This window comes from Urocitellus parryii, unplaced genomic scaffold (genome assembly GCF_045843805.1).
Source record: "Urocitellus parryii isolate mUroPar1 unplaced genomic scaffold, mUroPar1.hap1 Scaffold_114, whole genome shotgun sequence".
NCBI classification, from domain to species: Eukaryota; Metazoa; Chordata; class Mammalia; order Rodentia; family Sciuridae; genus Urocitellus; species Urocitellus parryii.
The window spans coordinates 23,088-49,964 of record NW_027551871.1 but is presented as its reverse complement, the minus strand read 5'-3'; the positions used below and the strand labels follow the sequence as shown (position 1 = coordinate 49,964).

Genomic DNA, 26,877 nt, shown 5'->3' with positions numbered 1-26,877 from the left:
GTTCTACCCTTAAAGGGCTGAGCACAATTATTTCAAGATATTATCCGCATCAACAACTTGTTTTTCAACTGCTTTTCAAAATTAAAAAAGAAAACTCTGTTGTTATCTCTGTCAGGCCTGTTGTGATTGCCAACTGTCGGGAAGTGTAGCTCTTACCATTTGCAGGGCTGCCAGGCTGCCTTGGTCCCAGATGGTTGAATGGGCACCAGCTGGTAGTGTTCTGGCCTGTTCCCTGTCCCTTTCCAGGCTCTACTGCCTGTACAGCATCACATTCTCTGACACTCTGTACATCTCCATGGGCTTTTGTTACAGCTGCCTGATCACAGTCTTCAAGAAACTATTCAATTGGTGTCTGGGACAGAAGGCATTAGGACTATAAATTAAAAGCCAACAAACAGGAAGAAGGCTCAGACAGGGGTTGTAACATTCAGGCTTCTGTCAAAATGATGTTTGCAGTTGCAAAGAATTAAGTTAAGAGTTCTTATTACTAAGTTAAAATATTGTAATCTGGGGTTGGGGATGTAGTTCAGCGGTGGAGTGCTTGCCTAACAAGCATGAAGGCCCTGGGTGACATCCCCAGCACCTCAAAACAAAACATACTGTGATTTTTACATACTTGAGAAACATTTTCGTTTATTAACCTTTTTTATAATTCTTATATGATACACATATATTTTATTTATGATAAAATGTTTTTAAATTCTTGTCACCTGTTTCTCATTTCATCTCAGTCTTCATTCGCTATTTCTCATTGTCAAGCACTTTAGGTTTTACAGCTTGACTGATGCTTGTGGACAGATTTTTGTTGTCTATTGCATATTTGTACAGAATTTATGTAATTGGGTTTGGTTGGGTTTTTTTTTTCATTTCTCTTTTCCTTGTTTATTTGAACACATTTGAAGGACCTCATATTTGCATTAAGAAGACAAAATTTAAGTGATCAAGAAGTAGATTTATAAAGCACATTTTAAAAAATCTTAAGATTTGTAGCAAGACAGATCTCACTTATTCTTTCCTTGCTCTTTAATGAAGCAAATCCTGACAAACACAAAAGTGAGGTTGTCTTGGTTGCTGATGGAAAGAAACACTACTTGTGGGCACGATAATAAAGTTTGATTTGAGTAGTTTAATAAAAATAGTCACTTCTTAAGAGCTTACAAAAAATATGTAATGTTCCTGAGACAATTAAAATTACTTAGCACAAATAAGAATATAAGAAATTATAATATATTTAATATTCAGACATTACCTATGTCCATTTTTTGTTGTTGAAGCGTTTCTGTTTTCACAAGCATTATTGGCATATTTTATTTTTCTCCAGGAGTCTTTCTGGGGTCAGGAAAGTTAACAATTCCTTTATATTCAGAACAGTTTCATTCCTGCCATGCTTTTAACTATCGTGCCGTCTTCCCTTGTTTCCTTCTATTTTTTCCTTGCTTGTCCTCTACCATGCAGTGCTGATACCAGGTTTACAGAACATATGGGTGAATCATTCCTTTGACATACAGGTGTGGTGCAAAGACTTCTGCTGGGACCTTCTGTGGCTGTGACCAGGTGAACTGGCTAATTGAAGTTGGCCTTGCCTCTGACCGTGGTGAAGCTGTGATATATGGAGACAGACTGGTGCAAGGGGGAGTCATCCAACATATTACCAATGAATATGAATTTCGGGATGAGTACTTGTTTTACAGATTTCTTCAAAAGAGTCCTGAACAGACTTCTGCTATTAATGCAGACAGCCCCCAACAGGAAAGCTATAAAGAAATTGAGCATTCACCCCCATCTTCACTTTCTCCTAAGTCCTAAATGATAAAGGAGAGAATCCTCCATGGAATCATATTCTAGTCCCAGATCCAGTATTTATCTGTGTGATCTTGGGAAAGTTAGACCCTCTCTGAGCCTTAGTTGCCACTTCTGTAAAATCTGACAAGATGCATTCCCCCCGCCCCGTGCTAACACTGTGGTTTTAGTATGGAAAACACATAGGAAAGTGACCTAGGAAAAAGAAAGAAACAAAAGGAAAAGTTCTGATAGTGAATATAATAATTACTATAAATAATACTAATGTGGCAACATTATAAAATGATTTCTTCCTGCAACTGTTTGCTATAACTTCAAAATCAATATCCAGTTGACAATTCCTTTTAATTGCCAAATTTGACAGATGTTCTGCTGGTGAAATGGACATAAAATTATGGTAACTTTACATTTATTAATGGCACTTCCTAAAAAAAATAATTTTACTGAATCTAATAAGAGGTTCTTATTCCTCCCAGCCCCCGTCCATTTCTTCGAAAAAACTCATTAACAAATTAGAATCACTGCCTTTTTTTTTAAAATAGGCTTGTCTCTTCTTGCTCTTATAACCAAAGTACTAATCTATGTCATTAGGAAAGGAATAAAAACCTCCATAAATATTATCATCAAAATCCAATCTCTAACTTTTGTGCTACAGATAGTAATTTGTGCATATTTATTTAAATATTAAAAAATTATTGTCATGTGATGTATCACTTATTATTTGCACAAAGCAACATAGTACAGAATAATAACCCTACTACTTTTCTCCCTGCAGTGAATAAAAAGGACCATATATATAGGCCAAGTCAAGAGTTAAAACTTCTAGACATAGCACCCTATGACTACCTTTAGAATTCAGTCTATGAATTCTATGTATTAAAAAAAATCTGTTTTTTAAATTTTTAAATTACTAAATGTTGCTATCTTAGTCCATTAAGGCAGCTATAACAAAACACCACAAACTGGATAGCTTATAAACAACAGAAACTTATTTCTTATAAGTCTGGAGGCTGTGTAGTCTAAGATTTAAGACATGGGCAGGCTCAGTGTCTGGTGAAGGCCTGATTTCTGGTTTACAGCTGGTGCCCTTTTGCTGTGACCTCACATGGTAGAAGGGAAAAACTCTTGTCTCTTCAGCCCTGAGAAAGGGACTGATGCCATTCATGAGGGCTCTACCCTCACGACCTAGTCACCTCCCAGTACTATCCCACTGGGGATTACATTTTAACATATGAATTTGAGGGGATGCAAACATTCAGACCATAACAGATAAAGTTCATCTTCAGAAAATTAAAGGGAGTTATTCACATGATTTTTGAACATCTACTTAATTATTAGGTGTCAGTTTAACTTACTTAAAATATGTTGAAATGTTTATCTCATGTTTAGTGTTTTCTATATAAAGCCGTTTAGAAAATTATTGCCCTTTTAATGCAACAGATATATAAATTTTTTAAAAACCTGCATGGAAGCCTAGTGTATTTAACAAGTAAATTTTACTTTAGTATACCATTAACCTATACAAATTTCAAGCTATCATTAGAGAATGGGCGTGTTTTTAAACAGAACTGTCTTGTGGGGGAACTTTTTCTAAAAAAATATGACCACGTTAATACTCTTTGAATGCTCAGGAGTAAGCATAAAGCCTCACTGCTGTTCCAATAGAGATGTAACTCACATGCATGCAGGCAACTCAAACTCAAGTGGAGAAATTTTTTATTTATGAACAAGTCATACAAATAAGTCATACTGCATATGTTCTGTTATTTGCACAAAAGGATTCTGCAACCTCTTTTTCCATGGGAGACACTAAAAGAAAATCCTAGATCAGAATGATCTGCAGTTTCAGATAAAGGATTTTAAGAGATGTTTTTAGATTAAGGATATGTTAATTTTATTAAATGAAAATATTTGTAACTGTTACTTTCTCACTGACAAAGCAAGTTTCTCAATAAACTACCTATTTTAACTTTCACTGCTGTCATCTTTTCTTTGGGCAACTGCAATGATACAGATACTATCAAACGGGTCTTTAATCTAAGTTCTTAATGTTTTCTTAAATGAGTTTCTTAAGACTGTCCCTTTCTTCATGACCCATTAGGTCCTGTGCATAGGAACTTCCCCAATTATGAATTCACTAAACACCTTTTATGAGTGAGTTAATATGAAATTAAGAGTGCCTTACATACATTTCATGATTTTTCTTAAATATTATTTTTAGTTGTGGTTGGACACAATACCTTTATTTTATTTATTTTTATGTGGTTCTGAGGATCAAACCCAGCGCCTTGCACATGCTAGGCAAGCACTCTACTGCTGAGCCACATCTCATGATTTTTCATATGTAGAGTCACAGCTGAGAAAATTATCTGGTACAATTTTGATTAAAATCTACCCCTTTTTACTAATCTTCAGCATAGTCTATTGTTATCTTAACTCTCAATGAACAAGTCCATGCCTAACTTGTGCTTTGCTTTTAATATTTTTAGAATAAGATAAAGTATATTTTGGTACTTGGAGAATAATGATTAGTGACCCAAAAGTTATGCAAAAGAGAAAAATTCACTATGTAGAACTGTTTTTGGAAAATTTTACAAGAAGGAACTAACTTTCCAAAATTCTAGGCTACATATTATTTCTAGGACAACATTCTTTTTTTAACAATAAATATATAAACTGATATTTTCATCAAGATCAAACAATGTAGCTTTCTGTAAAGTACTCAATTTATTAGATGACTCCCTTGGTTTATAACATAATTTAAGGGTTGACCTAATAAAAAGCTTAATTCAGCAACTATATTTTTTACTCTTACAATAGATAAAATTTAATAAAACCTTAAATTTTTTACAATATATCCCAAGGCATTAATCACCCCCACAAGTACTCACAGCCCAATTGCATTTATACAGTAAAAGTCAAGCTATATTATATTAATTTACACTAATAATTACATACATTAATAATACATTAATAATCCTTGTGTTTTTAAACATTTTGTTGTAGATAGACACAATATATTTATTTTTATGTGGTGCTGAGGATTGAACCTAGTGCCTCACACGTGTGAGGCAAGTCCTCTACCACTGAGCCATGGCTCCAGCCCCAATTATCCTTGCTTTCATATGGGGATATATTCCCATTTCTAATATGGAAAGAAGCAACAGCTTGATTTGAAACTTATCAAAAGCTAACAAGTTGTATAGATAAATTATCTAGATAATTTCTGCAACCTTGCTTTTTATAGGCAGAGGACTGTATAAATTTTTCCTGTCAGTATCTGAATATTCATTTTGCAAATATCTATTAATAAGCATTTATTACATGCCAGACACAATACTGAACACTGCACATACAACAGTAAGAACAAATATGATTCCTAGTTTCATAGAGCTTAGTTCTACTGTGTTTAAAGTTCTGTGCAAATGTTTAATGTATAATTAATTTGTGATCAGGATAGCGTGTGGCTCCAAGAGTATTTAAGAGAGACCTGACCTTGTGGTTTGAGGAAAACTTCCTTAAGGAATTCCTGTCTTGGCAAAACCATTAAAAGAACTACAAAAGGTGAGAACACGGAATGAATGTTCCATGAGGAAGGAACTGGGCACATTCCAAGACTTGAAAGGGCAGCATAGGTGAAACATAAAAAACAATGGTGAACGTGTAATAAGATAAAGACAGAGGACAGATTAATTAGCAGGCTCTTGGTGGTATTTGTTAAGAGACTTTAACCCAAGAACAATGTCTTTGAAAGAGTTTTAGACTCAACAATAAGAAAATGAACAAACAACTGATTTCAAAATGGGCAAAAGATCTGAACAGACACCTCACCAAAGAAGATGTACCCAGGTGGCAAATAAGCAATGAAAAGATGTTCAACATTTCATGTCACTAGGGAATTGCAAATTAATACGAGAAACAACTGCACAACTATTAGAATGGTAAAAATTTAAAACACTGACACAAAAAATGCTGGGAAGGATATGGTGCAACATTGCTGGTGGGGATGCAAATGGTAGTGACTCTGGAAGACAGTTTGGCGAATTCTTACAAAAACTGAACATGGTCTTACCATATGACCCAGCAGTTGCACACTTTGTAATTTACCCAATGTAAGTTGAAATTTTACATCCACACAGAAACCTGCATATGGCAGTGTGTAGATTTACTCATAATTGCCAAGACTTAAAAGCAACCAAAATGTCCTTTAGTAATGATACATCCAGACAGTGATACATCCAGACAGTGGGATATTATTCAGGCTAAAAAGAAAGGCGTTATCAAGTCATGAAAAACACGGAATAACTTAAGTGTATGTTACTAGTAAGCAAGAGAAATCAATCTGAAAGAATACCTACTGTATTATTCCAACATTATGGGGAAAGCAAAACAGAGAAAACTAAAAACAAAATAGTGGTTTCTAAGAGACAGTGGAAGGCTAAACAATTGGAGCTATAAGTTCACTGGTAAGCCAACTCTTGATACAGAGTGTGTTTAAATGAAAGTGTATTTTCAGAATTAATACAATGACAAAGATTTAGTGTGTAAATCTAGAAAATTCCCATGTTAGCACTGGTTAATATTTGCTTAAAGCGTAAGAAAACTCACCACTTCATATTTTTTCCGTTACTAAAAAAAACTTAAAATAATTGATAAAATGATTTGAGGGTTCTACGAAATTATAAGTATAAATCCATGCATCATATTAATGTCTTATGCTTTATGTAGAATTGAATACTTAATTTTTTTTAGTTGTAGATGGACACAATACTTTTATTTTATTTATTTGCATGTGGTGCAGAGGATCAAATCCAATGCCTCACACATGAGAGGGAAGTGCTGTACCACCGAGCCTCAGCCCCAGCACCTGAGTACTTAATTATTGTGACAAAAAAAAAAGTTATTGTGGCTAAAAGAAATAATTGCCTGGAATAACACCTAGCTACCTCATGATATATGTTTGGTTTTCTTTGTCAGTATCTCAGCAAAACTATATGAGTTTTAACAATTGAACTATCACTTGAATGCTATTAAAGAATAATAGCTAAGTAGGTTTACCTCAAGACAATGGATTCTGACTTTGAGGGAGATTTCCACCATTTCTATGATTGCTATGAAGTAATATTTGCCTTATAAATTCTAATTTCATCCTTTGTACTCTGAGGAAAGAGATTAGCAATTTTATCCATATCAAGATGCTTGTTTTGGAGGACTGACTCCATCTTTTTGAATAGTTCTTTCTCCAGCTTCCTCATGTTATCCAGTATTGTTCCTAAACAGTATTTATCCTAAACAATGAAAAGTACACAAATACACATACATGAGTACATGAATCTATCCAAATTCCAACCCACCCTCACAGACAAGATTTGTTCACTGTGGTTTCTACTTCTGGATTAGTTACCCCTCCTAATATGTAAATATAGAAGGAATGAATCTCTATTTTAGACTGAATGAAATCCCTGCGTTCAATTATCAGCATCAAAAACAACAACAACAAGGGCTGGGGTTGTGGCTCAGTGGTAGACATTTGCCTCACATGTGTGAGGCACTGGGTTCATTTCTCAGCACTGCATACAAATAAATGACTAAAGGTCCATCAACAACTAAAATATATATTTTAAAACAGCAACAACAAAATCCCTGCACATAACAAAGTTAACATTCATATTTTTTGCCTCTTTGATGCAAAACACACAAACATAAATGACCCAAAAGTCAACTGAGAGGGGCTGGGGCTGGGGCTCAGCATAGCGAACTTGCCTGACATGTGTGAGACACTGGGTTCAATTCTCAGCACCACATATAAATAAATAAAAGAAAGGTCTATCAACAACTAAAAAAATTTTTTTTAAATCACCTAAGAAATAAGCTATGAAAAAAAACCCAGCCAAGTCATTTAATATTTATACCAATAAATATAGAAGATTTTCTATCTCACTAGTAATCAAGAAATGTAAATTAAAACTATCAGTAGGACTGAGTCTCCCTAAAACAAAAAAAGTAGTTATAGAGTCAGAACTAGAACACAGCTTATTGATACCACCCTCAAATTACATTATTTTTCCACCACTTTATATTGTCAATCAACAATTAACATCTTTTAAACAGTAACAGCTTCTAATGTTTTTAAACATTTATTTATTTATGTATCTTTAGTTTTAGGCAGACATATTATTTTTTTTAATGTGGTGCTGAGGATCGAACCCAGTGCCTCATGTATGCTAGGTGAGCACTCTACCACTGAGTCACAACCCTAGCCCCGAGCTTTTCATTTTTATCCCAAAATTACTTTGTAATTCCAATCAGCAATTTAATTTACTTTAACAAATATTTAATACTAACTCTATAAAGCTCACCTCCCAGAAGCAGTATAATGGGGAAAAGAGAAGTGAAAGCTCATGAGAGCAATTATGAGCAACAAAGGCTGTGTGGAAACTGCACAGGAGGAGTAAAGGGAAGTTCCTGAAGCATAACACTAAGGGACTTGAGCAAAGACCAAAGAATCAGAGTGCACATCATTGTTCACCACACTGTTCTGAGTGTGGAGAATAAGCTAAGTACATAGGAATGATAGACACCTCAGGCCCAGTCACTTGGGCCCCAGTCAGCATATTAAGTGGGTTCCTATTACTTGCCTCTCATTTCACACCACTAAGCTACAAAACAGTATTTAGACTGTAGACCAGATGTGAAAACAAACTGGTCCCCAATAAAGCAGAATCAGCATTAAGAATTCTTAGCAAATAGGAAGTCTGGCAAAGTGCTTCAAGCAAAAGCAAAATAGTGAAGTGGGGGGAAAAAGGCAGATAACTATGCAAACATATTACAGGCAAAAATGAGTAATTGCCTGGAGGAAAATTAATTTAATTGATTTAAATGTAGACAGATGTAAATGCCTAGATCTTGAAAAAGTTAAAGGATTATATAGCAAGAAAAATTAGCAAGTGGTAAAAATAGCCAAGAAAAGATATAGGATGGTTAATCTTTTCCTTCATTGCACGTTGTCAATTGATAGTTGCCTTTAGACAGCACTTGTACCTTCTTTTTTTCTTTTTTATTTCTTTCTTTCTTTTCTTCTTCTTCTTTTTTTTTTTTTTTTTGCAATGCTGGGTGGGGATCAAACCCAAGGCCTCATGCATGCATGCTAATGCATGCTAAGCAAGTACTCTACTATTGAGCTACAACCCCAGCCCCATTTCATTCTTATGGGGGGGGGGGAGTTGGACAGGCAAGGGATAGGGAAGGCTGAAGAGGTATATTTTATAAAATTAAGTTTCAATCTATGTCATAAAATAAATACATCTGCTTATTTCTGGAGATTTCAGGTGATATGTTGCTCTTTACAATGTTCACATTTTTAAAATAATAAGCATATATTATCTTTTTTAAAAACAACTTATTATTTTAAGTCTATGTGGCCTTCAATCACTTCCAATTAATTTTCATCTGCAGTTGTAGGATTAAAATTTACTGCCCTTTAGAGTCTTTGTAATTTTTGGTGTGAGATACTAAGCTAATTACTAAACCTCTCTCCTAGTCTTGGATTCCTTATCAGTAAAATGGAGATAACAATAGTACCTATCTCATAAAATGATTGTGCAGATTAAATAAAATAATCCATATAAAATGGTATATGATAAGTGCTAAATAAATGTTAGTTATTATTATGTTTAATATACTAAATTTCTCTAAAATAGTCACAACATACATATTCTTAACCAAAAGTAAAAATAATACAGCTTTACTATAGTAATAGCATCTACACTATTTCTTTTTTTTTTGGGGGGTGGGGGTAGAGGGTACCGGGGATTGAACTCAGGGGCACTTGACCACTGAGCCACATCCCCAGCCCTATTTTGTATTTAAAGACAGAGTCTCACTGAGTTGCTTATTACCTCGCTGTTACTGAGGCTGGCTTTGAAATCCAATCCTTCTGCCTCAGCCTCCCAAGCTGCTGGGATTACAGGCGGGCACCATCATCTCCAGCAGCATCTATACTATTTATAATCCTACTTTTTACATGAAGGAAAGAAATTGGTTCTTCAATGTTTAGAATTCAGATTGAATCATACTTTAAACTATTCTAATGATACAACAGATAATATAATAATACCTCATTATTATTTATTACTTCCAAAGCCTGTTGGTGGTTTTGGTAGAGTGGGTGTCTTCTGTCAGGCTTACTCTTTAAGTGCAGCCTCTTTTTAACTGGATCTTCAAGTTCAAATGTTGGTGAACTGGTATCCAACAGTTGTGAAATATGTGGCACAAATATGAAAGGCTTAAAAACTGATCTAGAAGAAAGAGACTTAATTAAATTGACATGTCAAAATGTTTAAAAATTCAGCATTATTCTAAGTTTTCCAAGATTCTCTTAGAGAAGTTTCTGTTAATGATGCTACATAAGTAAGTTGTTCCTGTCATATTAATTATGCTATGCCCAAATCCCAGTGTACAGTGTGATCTCATTTATAGCAGGGGCAATGCTTAATTTAGGGCTGCATTCATACCGACCTACTGAGAGCACAGCACATATACCATGTCAGTGAATGAACAGTTTTCCATTTCCTAAGGTAAGAACAATTCTCAGTGTTATAGACTGAGGATTATAACTTGGAGTGAAAATCAGTACAAGTGTTAATGAAGGGACACAGGTTTCACACTCTAACTTCTTGAAGTATCTTTAACAATATGAAAGTCTATAACATTAAGGGATAGCAAGTACGAAATCATTTCTAAATGTAATGTGGTGTTAAATTTGGTAAGAGATACAAATGACTTGAATCAAGATAGTCTATAAATAAAGTCCTAAAGATATAACTTGAACTACTGATAGTTTAAGTTTTATATGTATGTGTTTTCTATATGTACAAAAGTAAATCTAGCACAACTACATTACTTATTCAATTTACTAACTTATAAATCATCTAATGTCATTAATGTCTGAAATCTGAGTAGAGAAACCTATCTACCTTCTTTTCTTGACAATGTTAAATATATTTGTAGGAAAGAGGAGTACAGATAAGGGTAAATACAAAACTATAAGCCTTTTCTTCCCATAAAAAATGAGAACAGTTACACATTTATGGAAATTGCAATCTAAAATTGGCCCAGAAAATCCACCAACAAGTTGTCTTATTTATGTAACAAAAATTTAGTCTCACAGAATTATCAACACACTATGATTCTTCCCCATACCATGACCACTTGCTAGTTCACAGTATTTTGTGACTTTACCTCTCAGGATCAGGAGTCCCCGTAAAGAAGTGAATGCAAGGAAGGTTGGAATCTTGAGGTAAAACAGAAACCATGCTTGCAGTGGTCAGGAATTCTCCCTCCATATTAATGCCACTTGGTTTATCTCGGAGAATTTCCATCATTGTTTCAAATGTTATGTTTCCTAGGGAAATAATTTTAAAATCCATTAAATATGTTTGCATATATATATTTTACAATTACAAACTGCTTTCTCTACTGATAATATAGGAGATATCGATTTTGGTATAAATGAGATATCAACTATAAACAAACTCTGTTTCAACAGCACATTGTCACAGAAAGATATTTTCTTTTAAATATAAAATATGCAAAATCTCAAAAACATTCTAACAGGTAAAAACTTTGTAAGCAAAAGCAATCAATAGTATAAAAATACATTCAATCCTATTGCACTAACAGAATTTTTAAGGCATATTTAGTAATGAACTGATGATATTTCAATAACCTATTATCTGAGCCTGTCCATTCAATCAATAAAAATATTGTATTTAGTTTCCAATATTATAAAAAATTATTTTTATAAAACAACACATTATTTTTCCTATATTAATTTCTGTGTCTGACATTAATAAGCTTACATTAAAGTGTGGGCTAGAACTTGAAAAAGAATGAAGATGACAAAACACATTATGGTTAATGGAATTTGGGTGTGCATAATCCTGCTGGGCTACTTTAAAAATTAAACGTCCATGTGTGAGATGAAACATGTATGTGATGATATATTGCATGTGATTATACTGTTTTATGCTTTTATATTTAATGTGTATTGTTTTTCAGAATTTTTTTTGAGGAAAATAGAAAAAATTATTTTCTATCTTTAGTAAATATAACATGTCCCTGGTTACACAGAGTTTCAGAATTCAGTATTTGGAAAGCATCACAAAATTTTTTTTAAAGTCATTGATGTTTTCAGACAGCTCTGTTCCTTGCTATACACATTTATAGTCAAAGATGTGGCTCAGAACTACCTTACAGTAACAACAACAACAACAAAAAAACCCTAACCTACCTATATAGTTATTATGGTTTGGATATAAGGTATTTCCCCAAAGTTCCTGTGTGAAGGCAGAAATGTTCAGCAGTGAGAGGATTAGATTGTAAGAGTTGAAACCTAATTAGTGGATTAAGCCACTTGATGGATTAATAATTTGAATGGACTAGTTGGGCAGTAACTATAGGCAGGTGGGAATGACTGGAGGAATTAGGTCTCTAGAGGTGTACCTTTGTATTTGTCCCTGATCCCTCTCTGTCTGCTTTCTGGACATCATGAGTTGAGTAGTTTTCCTCCATCAGCCCTTCCACCATGATGTTATGCCTCACCAAGAGCTCAGAGCAATGGAATCAGCTGAGACCTCTGAAACTGTGAGCCAAAATAAACTTCCTCCTCAAAGTTGTACTTGTCAAGTATCTTGGTCACAGCAATTAAAAAGCTGACTAACACAGCAGTCCTACAAAAATAGTTTGTTTTTCTTCTGACCTATCATTAATTTTCTTCTGCAAAATTTATCACTCCAAATTCCTCCTAAATCAAATTCAAACTCCTGAAAATTAAAACTTACTATTAAGCTCAACTGAAATGACCTTTTCCTCTCCATCTATAAGCATTACTAATCTTTTGTTTATTTGTTGTAGCCCCATCATTAGATTATACATTCCCTATAGAAAAGGATGATATTTCCCTCTATTTAGTTCTCATTTATTTAAAAAAAAAAACATTTTGGGGCATCTGTTAAGTGCCAGGCACTGTCATAGAAACTAGAGGTGTATATCTATATAGAGATATAAATATGAAGAGATATATCTCTTCATGAATATGATCCAATTTCAACTAAAGTAACAACAGTTAACAAGTCATTGACAATCTCTCCTAAAAAGTTTCAGAATAGGCTTAAAAGTTTTCCTTTGAATATAAGAAATTCTCATTATCAAAAGAAAACTGACACAAGAAAAGACTACTACTCAAAGTAACACATTTAAAATGAGAATCAAAACTTCATGGTAAATAATGGAGTAAAAAGGATTGATTGAACTTTTAATGTAAAATAAAAATATTACAGAAATAAATTTATATAAATATAAACTTACAAAAAACAATTTAGTTTTAAATTTTAACATGCTAATTCTTAGAACAAAGAATGAAGTATAATTTTTCCAACAAAATTTTATGAGAATACTTTATGACTACTGCAGGATGATCATAAAGACAATTTTCACAAAAATATTTGAGGATTACATCAAGTTTCTTAACCCATCATTTCCCAGCATCCAATAATGGGTTGTCACTCTCTTAATCCTTTAATACTGAAGTCACTGTCTTTGAAAGCACTTGATCATATTACCATCCTTAGTTTTCTCTTCAATTAATAGGTCTAACTCTACCCATGTGTTATTTGTCATTGACTTTGTATGAGACTTTTCTTGGGATAAACTGAAAAAATATTATAAAATTCATTGGCAAAAATGAACATTCAAGAATTTCCAGAAATAAAAAAAATTAAATCAACTAAAAATAAAATAAAATATATGATTATTAAAAAAATTGCCAGGATAATTCTGAAAAAGCAGAGTAATAAGGAGGTGTTTTTCATGTCACATAAAAAAACAGTATTATAAATACTCTCATATTGTTCTCTAGCTCATAAAACAGGTTTTGGGGGGCTGGCGATATTAGCTCTGTAACTCAGAGGAAGAGTACTTGCCTAGCATGAATGAAGCCCTGGGTTCAATATATAGCACTGAAGAGAGAAAGAAAGAAAAAGAGAAACTGGGTACCATGGGGCACACCTATAATCCCGCTACTTGGAACACAGGATTGCAAGTTAGAGGCCAGTCTGGGTTAACTCAGCAAAACCTGTCTCAAAATTAAAAGAGGGGTGGGGTATAGTCAGCCTAGCATACTTGAAAAATGTTCAATTCCCAGGACTGCAAAAAAAAAAAGTCATGTTCTGACTGTTTCAGGTATTCATTCATGTTTTTAAACAGGGAGATTTCCACTACTCCAGTTATTATAGTTATTCCTGGAAGAAGGTAAGTTTAATTCCAAGTACTCCAACACAGGTAGCAGTATTCTTTTAACCACTCCATTATTATGCCTCCAATTTATTAAATACATCAGTTTTTTCTTACCCAGAAATAGTACCAGGTTATTTTTTTTAAAGAGAGAGTGAGAGAGAGGAGAGAGAGAGAGAGAGAGAGAGAGAGAGAGAGAGAATTTTTAATATTTATTTTTTAGTTCTCGGAGGACACAACATCTTTGTTGTTATGTGGTGCTGAGGATCGAACCCGGGCCGCACGCATGCCAGGCGAGCGCACTACCGCTTGAGCCACATCCCCAGCCCAGTACCAGGTTCTTAATAACAACAATGAACATGGTATATCCATATTGTAACAAGTACAGTTTGTTTGTTTTTTAAGTAATAAAACATAGTGTCTGCCATCAGGTATTTCAGATAACTTATGTGGAAATATTTAATTGTTTCCTTAAAATCAGTTTTTGGTTTTGTTTTTGATTGTACCCAGGGGTGCTTAATCACTGAATCACATCCACAGCCCTTTTTATTTTTTATTTTAAGACAGGGTTTTGCTACATTGCTGAAGCTGGCTTTGAACTTCCTATCCTCCTGCCTTAGTCTCCCAAACTGCTAAGATTACAGGCGAGCATCACCATGCCCAGCTAAACATAGTTCTAAAGACTTAAATAACTTTCACTTAACATGGTTAATTGACCACAAGTTTTTGTTTGTTTGTTTGTTTTCCTCTCTCCCCAAACTCTACAGTTTTGGGGCTGGAGATATAGCTCAGTGGTAGAGCACACGCTTAGTATGCACAATGCCGTGGATTCAATCCCCAGCACCAAATAATAAACACAACATTTTACAATACTTACCAGAAAGAAATTTTAAAATGAAGTAACTCACAAAGATAAATAGAATAGGGAAAGCAAGAATCTCCCCACACCATTCCCCTAACATGGGGATTAAAAGAAAAAGCTTCACTGGGAGCAGTGGTGCATGCCTATAATCCCAATGGAAGGCTGAGACAGGAAGATTGCAAGTTCAAACCCAGAGTTTAGCAATTTAGCAAGGCCCTAAGTAACTCAGCAAGACCCTGTCTCTAATAAAATACAAAAAGGTTTGGAGATGTGACTCAGTGGTTGAGTGCCCCTGGGTTCAATTCCGGGAGGGAAAATGGAGGGAAGGAAAGAAAGAAAAGAAAAAGCTCATAGCAAGTCTATACCCAAAATATGATTTTTGTGATACTTCAAAAGAAAATTAACTTTCATATACAATAATGTAATGTTCTGTCATCAGTTAATCATGCAACTTACCAACAATTTTATGGTAATGAAAATAGATTTACACAAGTCCAAATTCTATCTGGTTTCTTCACAGTATAACCATGACTTCAAATTCAAACAAGAAAAATAACTTACTGAATTTATAGGTAACTTGTTATAGGAGTCATAATTTTCTGTTAATTTTGAAAAACACAGGAAGAAAAAAGGGTGTTACCCAAAAAAGCACCTTTAATGTTAAAACTCGGCAATAAAACAAAAGCCTACCACCCATACTGATCTACTACTATCAGATACATAGCTCCAATACCTAGTGAGATTTAAAAATGATTCAAGTCTAAATTCCTATAAATGCAAGTTTTAATAAAAAACAGTGGCAGAACATAACACTGTGATAATACAAGTATTACAAAAATGTTTTCTGTATTCAAAACCTACAATTCTCAAAATGAAAGGAGGATTTACATGATCACTTGAGTAGGGTAGCTATAAGTAATCCACTAGCAAGCATTGAATAAGTACTGAGACTGCAGTGGCAGGGTTCAGTAAAATAAATGCAAAACACAGGGTGCAATTTCATTGCAATTTAAACTAGTTATTTAAAATACATGAGTGAATATAGATACAATTTGGATATACATGCAGCACAGTTAATAGCCATCAGGTAGGGATGGTTAGAAAGGAGAAAGGTAGGCTCTTCTATCTAGAAAAATTAGCCATAATGTACTAGTGGACAATTTTCTATGAAAGAATTGGAAATACATTTATTCTTTTGGCAAAGCACAGAAAGCTAGATGAACTATACTTCACACTTGAAAAAAATAAGCTTCATGTCAGATGCATATATTAATATATTCATGTATAACTATCAAATCTACAATTCAGTATTTTGTAGTTAAATATAACAAGTATTATGATGCACTGGGGAATTAATGTTTTATTATTTCTATTTGGTTTTCTTCCTTTTGTCCAATTACTCTAAACCTTACATTCTTGACATTTTCCTTTCCATCTTAATTATGCATTGTTGCTCTTCATTTTTAAAAATTATCTGCTAATTTTATTTCCTTGACTTTATGTTTACTGCCTGAAAAATATACACAACAGTGATCTTTGCTAAACTACCTAGAAGTTACAATTTAATTCAATTCAACCCAATAATGATTCTTAATTAATCATTTCAACACTTATTAAGCACACACAACATAGTAGTACAAGACATTGAGCTAAGTATTAAGAGAAAAATAAAGGTAAATTTAAAAAGCCCTTTTTTCAGTTTCATAGAGAATATAAATGAAGAGCACAAATACATATAGTTTTCTCATTTGTAAAATGAAGATAATATCTACTTCATATGGCTGTTTAAAAAGAAAATGTAAGTGAATAACTTAATACAGTACCTAGCCCTGGATAAGTTTGCAATAAATGAGAGTAGATACTGCTACAACTTTTTTTAAATCTACTTTTATAATAAGTCTAAAATTGAAATATTTAGTATAACATTCTGTATCATTTTTATATACCTATCCCTATGGAAAAATAGTTTAAATATACTTATAAAATGATAAATTAGCTGGGCATGGTTGTACACACCTGTAATCCCAGTGGCTCAGAAGGCTGAGGCAGGAGGATCAAAAGTTTAAAGCTATACTCAGCAACTTAGCGAGGCCCTAAACATCTCAGGAAGATCCTATCTCTAAATAAAATACAAAAAAGGGCTGGGGATGTGGCTCAGTGGTTCAGCACCCCTGTGTTCAATCCCAGTACTAAAAATAAATTAATTAATACATAAAATAAAATGATAAACTAACATTAAGAAACTTTGTAGAAAATATTTCAAATTTTGACATTGTTTTAGAAATTAAAATATAAGATATTAAATACTTTGAAAAATAACTAATGTGAAATTAATTTGTTTAATGAATACTTGAAAAAAGCAAATATCAATCACTGACTGATCCATCTGAGTAGTTGGTATCTGATTGATTTATAGAACCATTTTATTCTTTAAGTGAAGGAGGATAGAGCAGTCACATGTTTTTTTAGTAAAATGACTCTTTTAGCTATTATCTGCTACTCAGTAATCTAAATAAAATTTATTCTGCCAGAATTATTTGGTAGCAAAGGGGAAAAGTACATTAAAAGTTATTTTTTTAGGAGTTAATAGTGACCCAATATAAAAAATGGGAAAAAGATACACTAATAAGTGGACAATTTATAAGAAAATTATAAATTTTCAATAAATATCAGAATGTCTAATCTTACTAATAAAATAATATATATTGAGATAATAATATGCCACTTTTACCTACAAAATTTATAAGGGCTAGTCAGGTGCAGTGGCACACACCTATAATCCCAGTGTTTCAGGAGGCAGAGGCAGAAGGATTATGTGTTCAAGATTAGCTTCGGCAGACTAACCCACAAAATTACAATTATCTTATATTAGACAAAGGTACCAAAAACATGCACTGGAGAAAAAATAGCCTCTTCAACAGATGGTGCTGGGAAAACTGGAAATCCATATGCAACAAAAAGAAATTAAAACCTTATTTCTCACCACTCAAAAAACTCAACTCAAAATGGATCAAGGACTTAGGAATAAAACCAGAGACCCTGCATCTAATAGAAGAAAAAGTAGGCCCTAATTTCCATTATGTGGGATTGAGCCCCAACTTCCTTAATAAGACTCCTGTGGCACAAGAATTAAAATCAAGAATCAATAAATGGGATGGAATCAAACTAAAAAGTTTCTTCTCAGCAAAAGAAATAATCTGTGAGGTGAATAGAGAGCCTACATCTTGGGGGCAAATCTTTACCGCTCACACATCAGATAGAGCACTAATCTCTAGGGTATATAAAGAACTTAAAAAGCTAAGCACCAAAAAAACACAAATAACCCAATCAATAAATGGGCCAAGGACCTGAACAGACACTTCTCAGAAGATGATATAAGTCAATCAACAAATATATGAAAAAATGTTCATCATCACTAGCAATTAGAGAAGTGCAAATCAAAACCACTCTAAGATTTCATCTCACTCCAGTCAGAATGGCAGCTAGTATGCATACAAACAACAAGTGTTGGCGAGGATGTGGAGGAAAAGGTACATACATTGCTGGTGGGATTGCAAATTGGTGCAGCCAATATAGAAAGCAGTTTGGAGATTTCTTGGAAAATTGGGACTGGAGCCATCATTTGACCCAGCTATCCACTCTCCTGGGTCTATACCCAAAGGACTTAAAACAGCTTACTATAGGGACACAATCACATCAGTGTTTATAGCAGCACGATTCACAATAGCTAAACTGTGGAACCAACCTAGATGCCCTTCAGTAGATGAATGTATTAAAAGAAATGTGGCATATACACAATTGATTATTACTCAGGAATAAAAGAGAAAAAATCATGGGATTTGCAGGTGAATGGATGGACTTAGAGAAGATAATGCTAAGTGAAGTTAATCAATCCCCCAAAAAACAATCCTGAATGTCTTCTTTGATATAAGGAGGCTGATTTATAGTGGGATAGGGAGAGGGAGCATGAGAGGCAGGGATGAACTCTAGATAGGGCAGAGTTGTTGGAGGGGAAGAGGGGGACATGGGGTTATAAATGATAGTGGAATGTGATGATCATTATTATCCAAAGTAAATGTATGAAGACACGAATTGATGTGAATATACTTTGTATACAACCAGAGATATGAAAAATTATGCTCTATGTGTGTGGTAAGAATTGTAATGCATCCCACAGTCATATATAAATAAAAATTTAAAAAATAAAAAGAACTATTTAAAAATGAATAAAAATAAGATCAGCCTCAGCAATTTAGCAAGGCCGTAAACAACTCAGCAAGACTCTTGTCTCTAAATAAAACATAAAAAAGGGCTGGAGATGTGGCTCAGTGGTTAAGTGCCCCTGGGTTCAATCCTGGGTACCCCCCACAAAATTATAAAGGTTAAAAAATAAGTATTTAGAAAATAGGCACTCAACTATTCAAATATTGCTGGTGTTAATTTAAATTGATGTATCTATTCTGGTGGCCACTGTGGCAGTGTGTTTCAAAAACTTTAAAATATATATACATCTTGACTGCACATTCTTCTTCTAAAAACTCATTCTACTAAAATAACCATGGATATGAATATAAGTAGGCTATGAACACTTTATATGATTTTCAGTAATGAAAAACTAAAAATTACCTAAGTAACAGTTATTTGTTAGCTAAAGTATGATTCATACAATCATTCTTTATTATGTAATGATCAAAATACTACTACATAAAAATTGAGGCAATATCAAAATAATAAATATGTATCTATTTAAAGGAAAGTTCTGCAGATACTAAAATAGAATGATCTGTATTATATACTACTAACTTTGGAAAGTTATATGTACAAAAGTATAAATGGCATGCTACCATTTCAGTAAAATACATATACATATTTGTCTCATTAAACCTGTTTCATCTCTGGGAGAATATATAAAGAACTGCCTATGGGGGAAAAAACTAAGTATTTGGGGACAGACTACAAATGTACCTTTAAATTTTCAATCATGTGAATATATTTATTTTTAAAAGTAAAATAATATCATGGAATAATAAAAGACATGTGAAGGAGTTCTACTTTGAACTTCACTATGTAAGCTCGTATCAGACCAACCCTCCCTAATATAAACTTGGAATAAAAATGCAATGAACAATTAACCTGAGGGCTCTTTACAACTAACAAAGGCAAGAAAATTTGGAGGTGATGTGGATGAGAGGATGATGCATAGGGTGAGTTTCCCAATTTTTTTATGACTGCAACTTATAGGAAGTCCACAGTCAGTGCTGTGCTGGCTGCAACAGATAACCTTGGTATTTCTGACCTCAAGAACCAGAGGTCAACCACAAGCACTGGAAAGTGAAGGGCAAATCCCATAATGCAGAGAGTCAGGCAGAAGAAATTCTAAATTCTCTGTTCAAAACAATAACAAAAAAAGAACACATCTGCCCAAATAACCCAAATATTCATCTGATCCCTAAATAATCATGTGGGGCAGAATGCAAGAAATGGACTGAAAGTTGAGCCAATGATAGTTTGCAGATTGAGTATAATCAATTAAGATAAGTATCTGCTAAAACAAGTTATCCATTTCTTATTAGGTAATTTTGGTGTTCTGTGGATTTTAGGGAATTGGTTCATTTCCTCTGAGTTAATGAATTTAGGAGCATAGATTTATTTGTAGTATTCCTTTGTTAGTTTCCTAAAGTTTGTGGAGCCTATAATGAACTCTTATTTCTGACACTAGTCATTTATATCTTCTTCCTCCCCAGAATTAGACTTAAACCAGCCCCAAAGGAAAGACTACTATAGAGCGATCCTAATAAATCTTAAAAATAGGCCTAAAGGAATGAAATTACTAAAATTCCAATAGTGTTTCAAAGAATACAAAATTGCAGCATTCATCAAATAAAATCATAATGCCCACCATCCAATCAAAATTACTAGATCCTTGAAAATGCAACTCCCCCTCCCGCAAAAAAGATGAAAATTTGGTCACCGGAAGACAGACTCAAAAATTATGGAGATGATATTGTTAGCAGACAAGAATGCTAAAATTTCTATTACATTGCTATATGACGAATATGCTCAAGGATTTAAAGAAAAACACAAAGGTAATGAGTAGACAAATGAAAGATAAAGAACCAAATGAAATTTGTAGAGATGAAATACAATATTGAAAATGAAAACATCACTAGATGAGATTTAACAGCAGATCAGATAATACACAGGAAAAGTCAGAATACTTGAGGACATTACAGGAGAAGCTATTATAGTATAGATAGAAACTTCATTCTTTCATCAGAATCCCATGTAATTTAAATGTTTTCAGTGCAGTTACATGTAGATTTATTATAGTACATTTTCCATTAGATAGGTAATTTGAGTAAAATCTGAATATGTATTGTATCAAATATTCACATAGTAGAGTTAGAAATACACATATGCTGAGGTCTTGTATGGTTTACTAATTCCAAACCAACATTTGTTTCTCAGCCCCACACAGGTAGCCCACAAAATAAATGTGGTTGAGAGTTCAATCTCTCATAAGAGACTGTATTGACTTATAGCCTGAGAAAGCAGGAAGCGCAACTCTAGGCTAGGAATCTAGGCAAGAAGTACAGTAGTATTTTTTAGATTTGTACCTTGGGAAAGAGCCTAGCTCCTATTTTCCAAACAAGTCTTTGACCTAGCCATCTATGCTTTCATGGATGTTAAAACTCTAGCCTGTAAGGCTTAGCTCCAATGCAGAATCCCCCTGCCCTTTGACCCAGAGATGAGGAGGACTGTCTGGGGGTGGAAATATTCCAAATCTTGCTCATATTATAGGTTTTCTCTTCATTTTTAGAACCTGGTGATTTCCTATTCTTGTATTTGAACTTAGTTATATATGCTTTTAATGACTATTTTAATCAATATTTCTGCAGTTTTGAAGTGGGAAGGAGGGAATTCTTGTATCTGCTCAGTTTGTCTTCTCAACCAGAACTTCTAGATATAATTTACAGTAATAAAATAACCAATAAGAGTACTATCAAGGGGCTGTAGCTGTAGCTCAGTGGTAAGCACTTGCCTTGTATATGTGAGGCACTAGGTTTGATCCTCAGCACCATGTAAAAATAAATAAACATACTGTATGTTTATCTACAACTAAATAAATATTTTTTAAAAGAGTACTATCAAAAGATAAATACAAGAAGTAGCAGCAAGAGTCAAAGAAGCATGTTTCCATGTTTCAAAAAATTCTGAGAGCCAGGTAGGGTGGTGCACGCATGTAATGCCAGCAGCTCAGGAGGCTGAGGCAGGAGGATCACAAATTCAAAGCCAGGCTCATCGACTTAGCAAAGAACTGGGAATGTAGCTCAGTGGTTAAGCAGCCCTGAGTTCAACCCTGGTACCAAAAAAAAAAAAAAATCTGAGAAGTAACCACAATTTTGTTTGAAGAATATTAACAGAATTTTTTTTAAAGTTTCTAAGAAATGAAAATCTGAACTTTCACATAGAATCATTACCTTCCCACAATTATAAATTTTACACATCTCAAAAAATAGCTTACATCATCATACTGTTTTCAGTTTTAATGACTATATTTTTATTAAATATAATTCCTAAAAACAGATTTATCACTCCTACATTATATCCACAAAAATGTAATTTGTTATTTTGACATTATTAAAATGCTAAAATTACCTTTGTGTTTATTCAGAAGCTTGTAGCCCTCACAGTATCTGCCTGATGAAGTCATCATCTTGGCTGTGTCAAGATAAGAATATGTTGCAGCAAAATCAAATTCCTTTTTACCATCCCACCATCCTTTCTGCTTAGCATAGTTTCTCATGTCTGGGTGTTCTTGGTCAATCTTGGTTGTTATAGAAAGCTGATTAGAAATATTACGAACTCCTTCTATTTTCAAAGAAAAGGGAAATGAAAACGAAAAGTTATGTTTAACATTAATGTTCCATCTATACATTATAAATTCTTAATCACTATTTAAATGTAAACATAGACTTCTAAATTTTGTACTATGTTCATCTATTGCATATTCTAAGAGACAATTTTTAGAATTAAACTTTTTATGTTCAGATAATTGTAGATGCATATGCAGTTATAAGAAATAATCCAGGGAGAAACTGTGTTCCCTTTACTCCATATCCCCCAACAAAAACATTTTGAAAAACTAGAGTATAAAGTCACAATCATAATACTGGTAATGATACAGTCAAGAAAAAGAATGCTTGTACTACCACAAGAATCCTTTATGTTGCCCCCTCTTAGAGCCATACCCACTGTCTCCCACCCGTAGCATACATGAACTCCAGGCAACCACTAGTTTGTTCTCTTATTTCTCTAAATATTAATTCTAAAAATCCTAGCTTTTTTTTTTACTCAACATAATTCTCTTTTTTTAATATTTATTTTTTAGTTTTCGGCGGACACAACATCTTTGTTTGTATGTGGTGCTGGGAATCGAACCCAGGCCACACGCATGCCAGGCGGGCGCGCTACCACCTGAGCCACATCCCCAGCCCCTCAACATAATTCTCTAAAGATTCATCCAGCTTACTGTAGGTATCAACAGTTCGTTCCTTTTTATTGCTGAGTAATACTCAAGGATGTGGATTTACTATAGTTTCTAACACTATTTTTTTTAAATCATAAATACATTGCTTGCAAAGATATTGTGGCACAAGTCACAAATAAAATTTTCCACTAAAATACAAAAGAGGAAAAAATAATAAAAGTCTGTTCACAATAAATTATATAGCTGATGATAAATGAAAATTGACCCAACCACTCAGGAGAATCACAAGTTTGAGGACAGCCTAGACAACTTAGGAAGACCCTGTCTCAAAATTTTTTACAAAGGGCTGAGAATGTAGCCCAGGGGTAAAGTGTCCCTGGGTTTAATCCCCGTACCACAAAAATAAATGTTAATTAATTAAAATTGATAATGTTTTGAAACTGATTTAAAAGACAGCTGCAAAGTAAAAATCAACTAAGTAATTATTCTACTGAAGTAATACTTGGGATAGTCTCACTATAAAATCAAGACTTAAGTCAAAATAGAATCAAGGATAGTGATGAAGTTTCCATCTAAGAGATGATTCCCTATAATCCAACAATTCAGTTTTTTTAAATCAACATATATTTTAATTGACACATAATAATTGTACATATTTATGTGGTACAGTGTAGCATTTCATTACATGTATAATAATGTCTAATAATCAGACCAAGGCAAATGGGTGTATATTATATCAGACATTTATCATTTCTTTGTGTTAGGAACATTCAAAGACAACAATTTAGTTCTTGGGCTCATTTAGAAATAGAAAAACTGGTGACAAAACGTACAACTGGATAATGATACCCAGTGAAGGTGCTTATTTTGCATGACCTAATGAGACTTTTTCACAGAATGTTGAACTGTGTTGAACAGAATTCGTTTGTCTTTTCATGTAGCATATTTGATAAAATTAAAAGTGCTTAATGATATAATAGGGTCAATTAACACAATCAGAAAATAGTCTAAGTTAAACTTTATATATTAAAAAAGATAAAATACATAAAATAAAACATAAAACAATATATATAAAGCAAAATATATAACAAAATGTCCAACAAAACAACTGGCAATGATCTGTTTTGAAAATAATATCCAAATCCTCCAAAGCTCAAGTCTTCCTTTATGAAGCCTTTCTGAACTCCCCCAGCTTACAATGACCTTTCCTTTCTTTAATATTCACAGCATCTATGTGTATCATTCATACAACAATTAACATTTTTACATGTATATATTATCTCCTTAGTAAAACTAGGAGATCCTCCTGGATCTCAAACATAATCACATGATTATGTTTGAACACAGGTTGTGCTCTAGTGAAAGAACACTGAACTGAAATCAGGAAGATCTCAATTCCAAGTTTTGCATATACCAGTCTCTTACATCTCTGGATTTCCTCACTTGAAACAAATAAAAGGAATATATGATCAAAACAAAACCATGGGAAAGAAAAAGCAAAGCATTCTAAAGCAAACAACTTGTGTTGTTCTACCCAATGACATAAAATTTTGTTTTACTATTATATCATCGTACCCTTTCTTTTTTTACTGATAACATTAAAATTAAGCATAATAGTGGGATTTATTATTACATATTAATACATGCACATAATTTAGTCAATTTCATTCACCAGTACCTTCTTTTCCCTCTCCTCTATCCTCCTCCTTGTCCCTTTCTTCTACTCCACTGGTCTCCTTTCTATTTTTATGACAACCTTGCCCCTGCCTTTTATTTTCTTTAGCATCCACATACGAAAGAGAATATGACCATTGAGTTTCTGAGTCTGGCTTACTTCATTTAACATAATGTTCTCAAGTTCCATCCATTTTCCTTTAAATTACACAGTTTCATTCATATTTATGTCTGAATAAAACTCCATTGTCCAAAGTACATGTATGAAGGCACAAATTGGTGTCAACATACTTTATATACAACCAGAGATATGAAAATTGTGCTGTATATGTGTAATAAGAATTGTATCCGGGGCCGGGGATGTGGCTCAAGCGGTAGCGCGCTCGCCTGGCATGCGTGCGGCCCGGGTTCGATCCTCAGCATCACATACCAACAAAGATATTGTGTCCGCTGAGAACTAAAGAATAAATGTTGAAAGTTCTCTCTCTCTCTCTCTCTCTTTCTCTCCTCTCTCACTCTCTCTTTAAAAAAAAAGAATTGTATTGCATTCCGCTGTCATTTATTTTTTTAAAAATCAATTTTAAAAAGCTCCATTGTATATATATGCCACATTTTCTTTATTCACTTATCCATTGATAGACAATGTTAAGGTCTGTAAACAAGTCAAAATAACACCTGGTATTTTGCCAGGGGAATGTTAGAGTTCGTAAACAAGTCTGGATGGTGCCTGGCAAAATGCCAGAGGGAGTGGTTTGAAAAGTAACAAAAGCGAGCCATTAAGTGTGGAGATTCCTTATTGGTTGACTGATGTATCTACTTTATACTAATTAAGATAAGCTGTGCAAAATGTATAAATAGCTCTGTTGTCCTACAATAAACGCTCCTACTCCTGCTGTATCAATCTACAGAAGTTATTCGTCACCCCCCACCCCCCCACCCCCGGCTATTTTGCTGCAGCCGGACTGCAGCAGATCTGGCATTTTGCCAGGCAGGCACCATCCAGACTTGTTTACGAACTCTAACATTCCCCTGGCAAAATACCAGGTGTTATTTTGACTTGTTTACAGACCTTAACATTAGACACTTACAGACAGACATTGGTTCTATACCTTGGCTATTGGGAATTGCATTGCTATAAACATGGGTATGTATGTATAGCTATGCTGACTTTAATTCTTTTGAATAAATATTGAGGAATATCATAGCTGCATCATATGATCTTTCCATTCCTAGTCTTTTGAGGAACCTCCATACTGATTTCCATACTGGTTATACAAAGTCATAATCCCATCAAGATCCCATAAGTATTCTTTTTCTCCTTCATTCTTGCCAGCATTTATTATTATTTGTATTTCTTGATTACTGCCATTCTAATTGGAATAAGATGAACTCTTAGGGTAATTTTGATTTGCATTTCCCTGATTGCTAAAGATGTTGAAATTTTTTTCATATATTTGTTGACCATTTGTATTTCTTCTTTTGAGAAGTGTTTAATTTTTTTCCCCATTTATTGACTGGGTTATTTTATAGATTTTTAAAGTTCTTTATATATTATGGATATTAATCCTCTGTTGAAAAACTAGCTAGCAAAGACTTCTCCCAGTTTGTATACTCTCTTCATGCTCTTTTTTTACTTTGCTGTACAGAAGCTTTTCAATTTGATGCAAACCCATTTATTAATTTTTGGTACTATTTCCTGAAGTTTAGGAGTCTTGTTGAAGAAGTTGTTGCTTGTCTGTACCTATATGTTGAAGTGCTG

General features: G+C 33.7%; 2 protein-coding genes across 5 annotated transcripts in view; one reads left to right on the top strand and one right to left on the bottom strand.

The window, feature by feature from the left end:
- The window catches only part of LOC144251590 (lysosomal cholesterol signaling protein-like), a 48,371-nt gene extending 46,102 nt beyond the window's left edge, over positions 1-2,269 (top strand). Inside the window, exon 16 of the mRNA XM_077794426.1 lies at positions 1,509-2,269. Within this exon, the coding sequence (XP_077650552.1) occupies positions 1,509-1,806 (298 nt within the window). The 3' untranslated portion in view covers positions 1,807-2,269. The remainder of the gene's footprint in view (positions 1-1,508) is intronic.
- LOC144251588 (secernin-3-like) overlaps positions 296-26,877 on the bottom strand; it is a 34,044-nt gene continuing 7,462 nt past the window's right edge. Inside the window, exons 5-8 of one of the 4 annotated variants that reach the window (XM_077794424.1) lie at positions 22,613-22,825; positions 11,041-11,203; positions 9,917-10,097; positions 296-373 (exon numbers count right to left, since the gene is read on the bottom strand). In XM_077794424.1, coding sequence (XP_077650550.1) covers positions 368-373; positions 9,917-10,097; positions 11,041-11,203; positions 22,613-22,825 — 563 coding nt within the window. In that variant the 3' untranslated portion in view covers positions 296-367. Of the gene's footprint in view, positions 374-4,836; positions 7,089-9,916; positions 10,098-11,040; positions 11,204-22,612; positions 22,826-26,877 lie in introns of those variants that run through there. The other 3 variants (XM_077794422.1, XM_077794421.1, XM_077794423.1) reach the window with 3 other exon arrangements.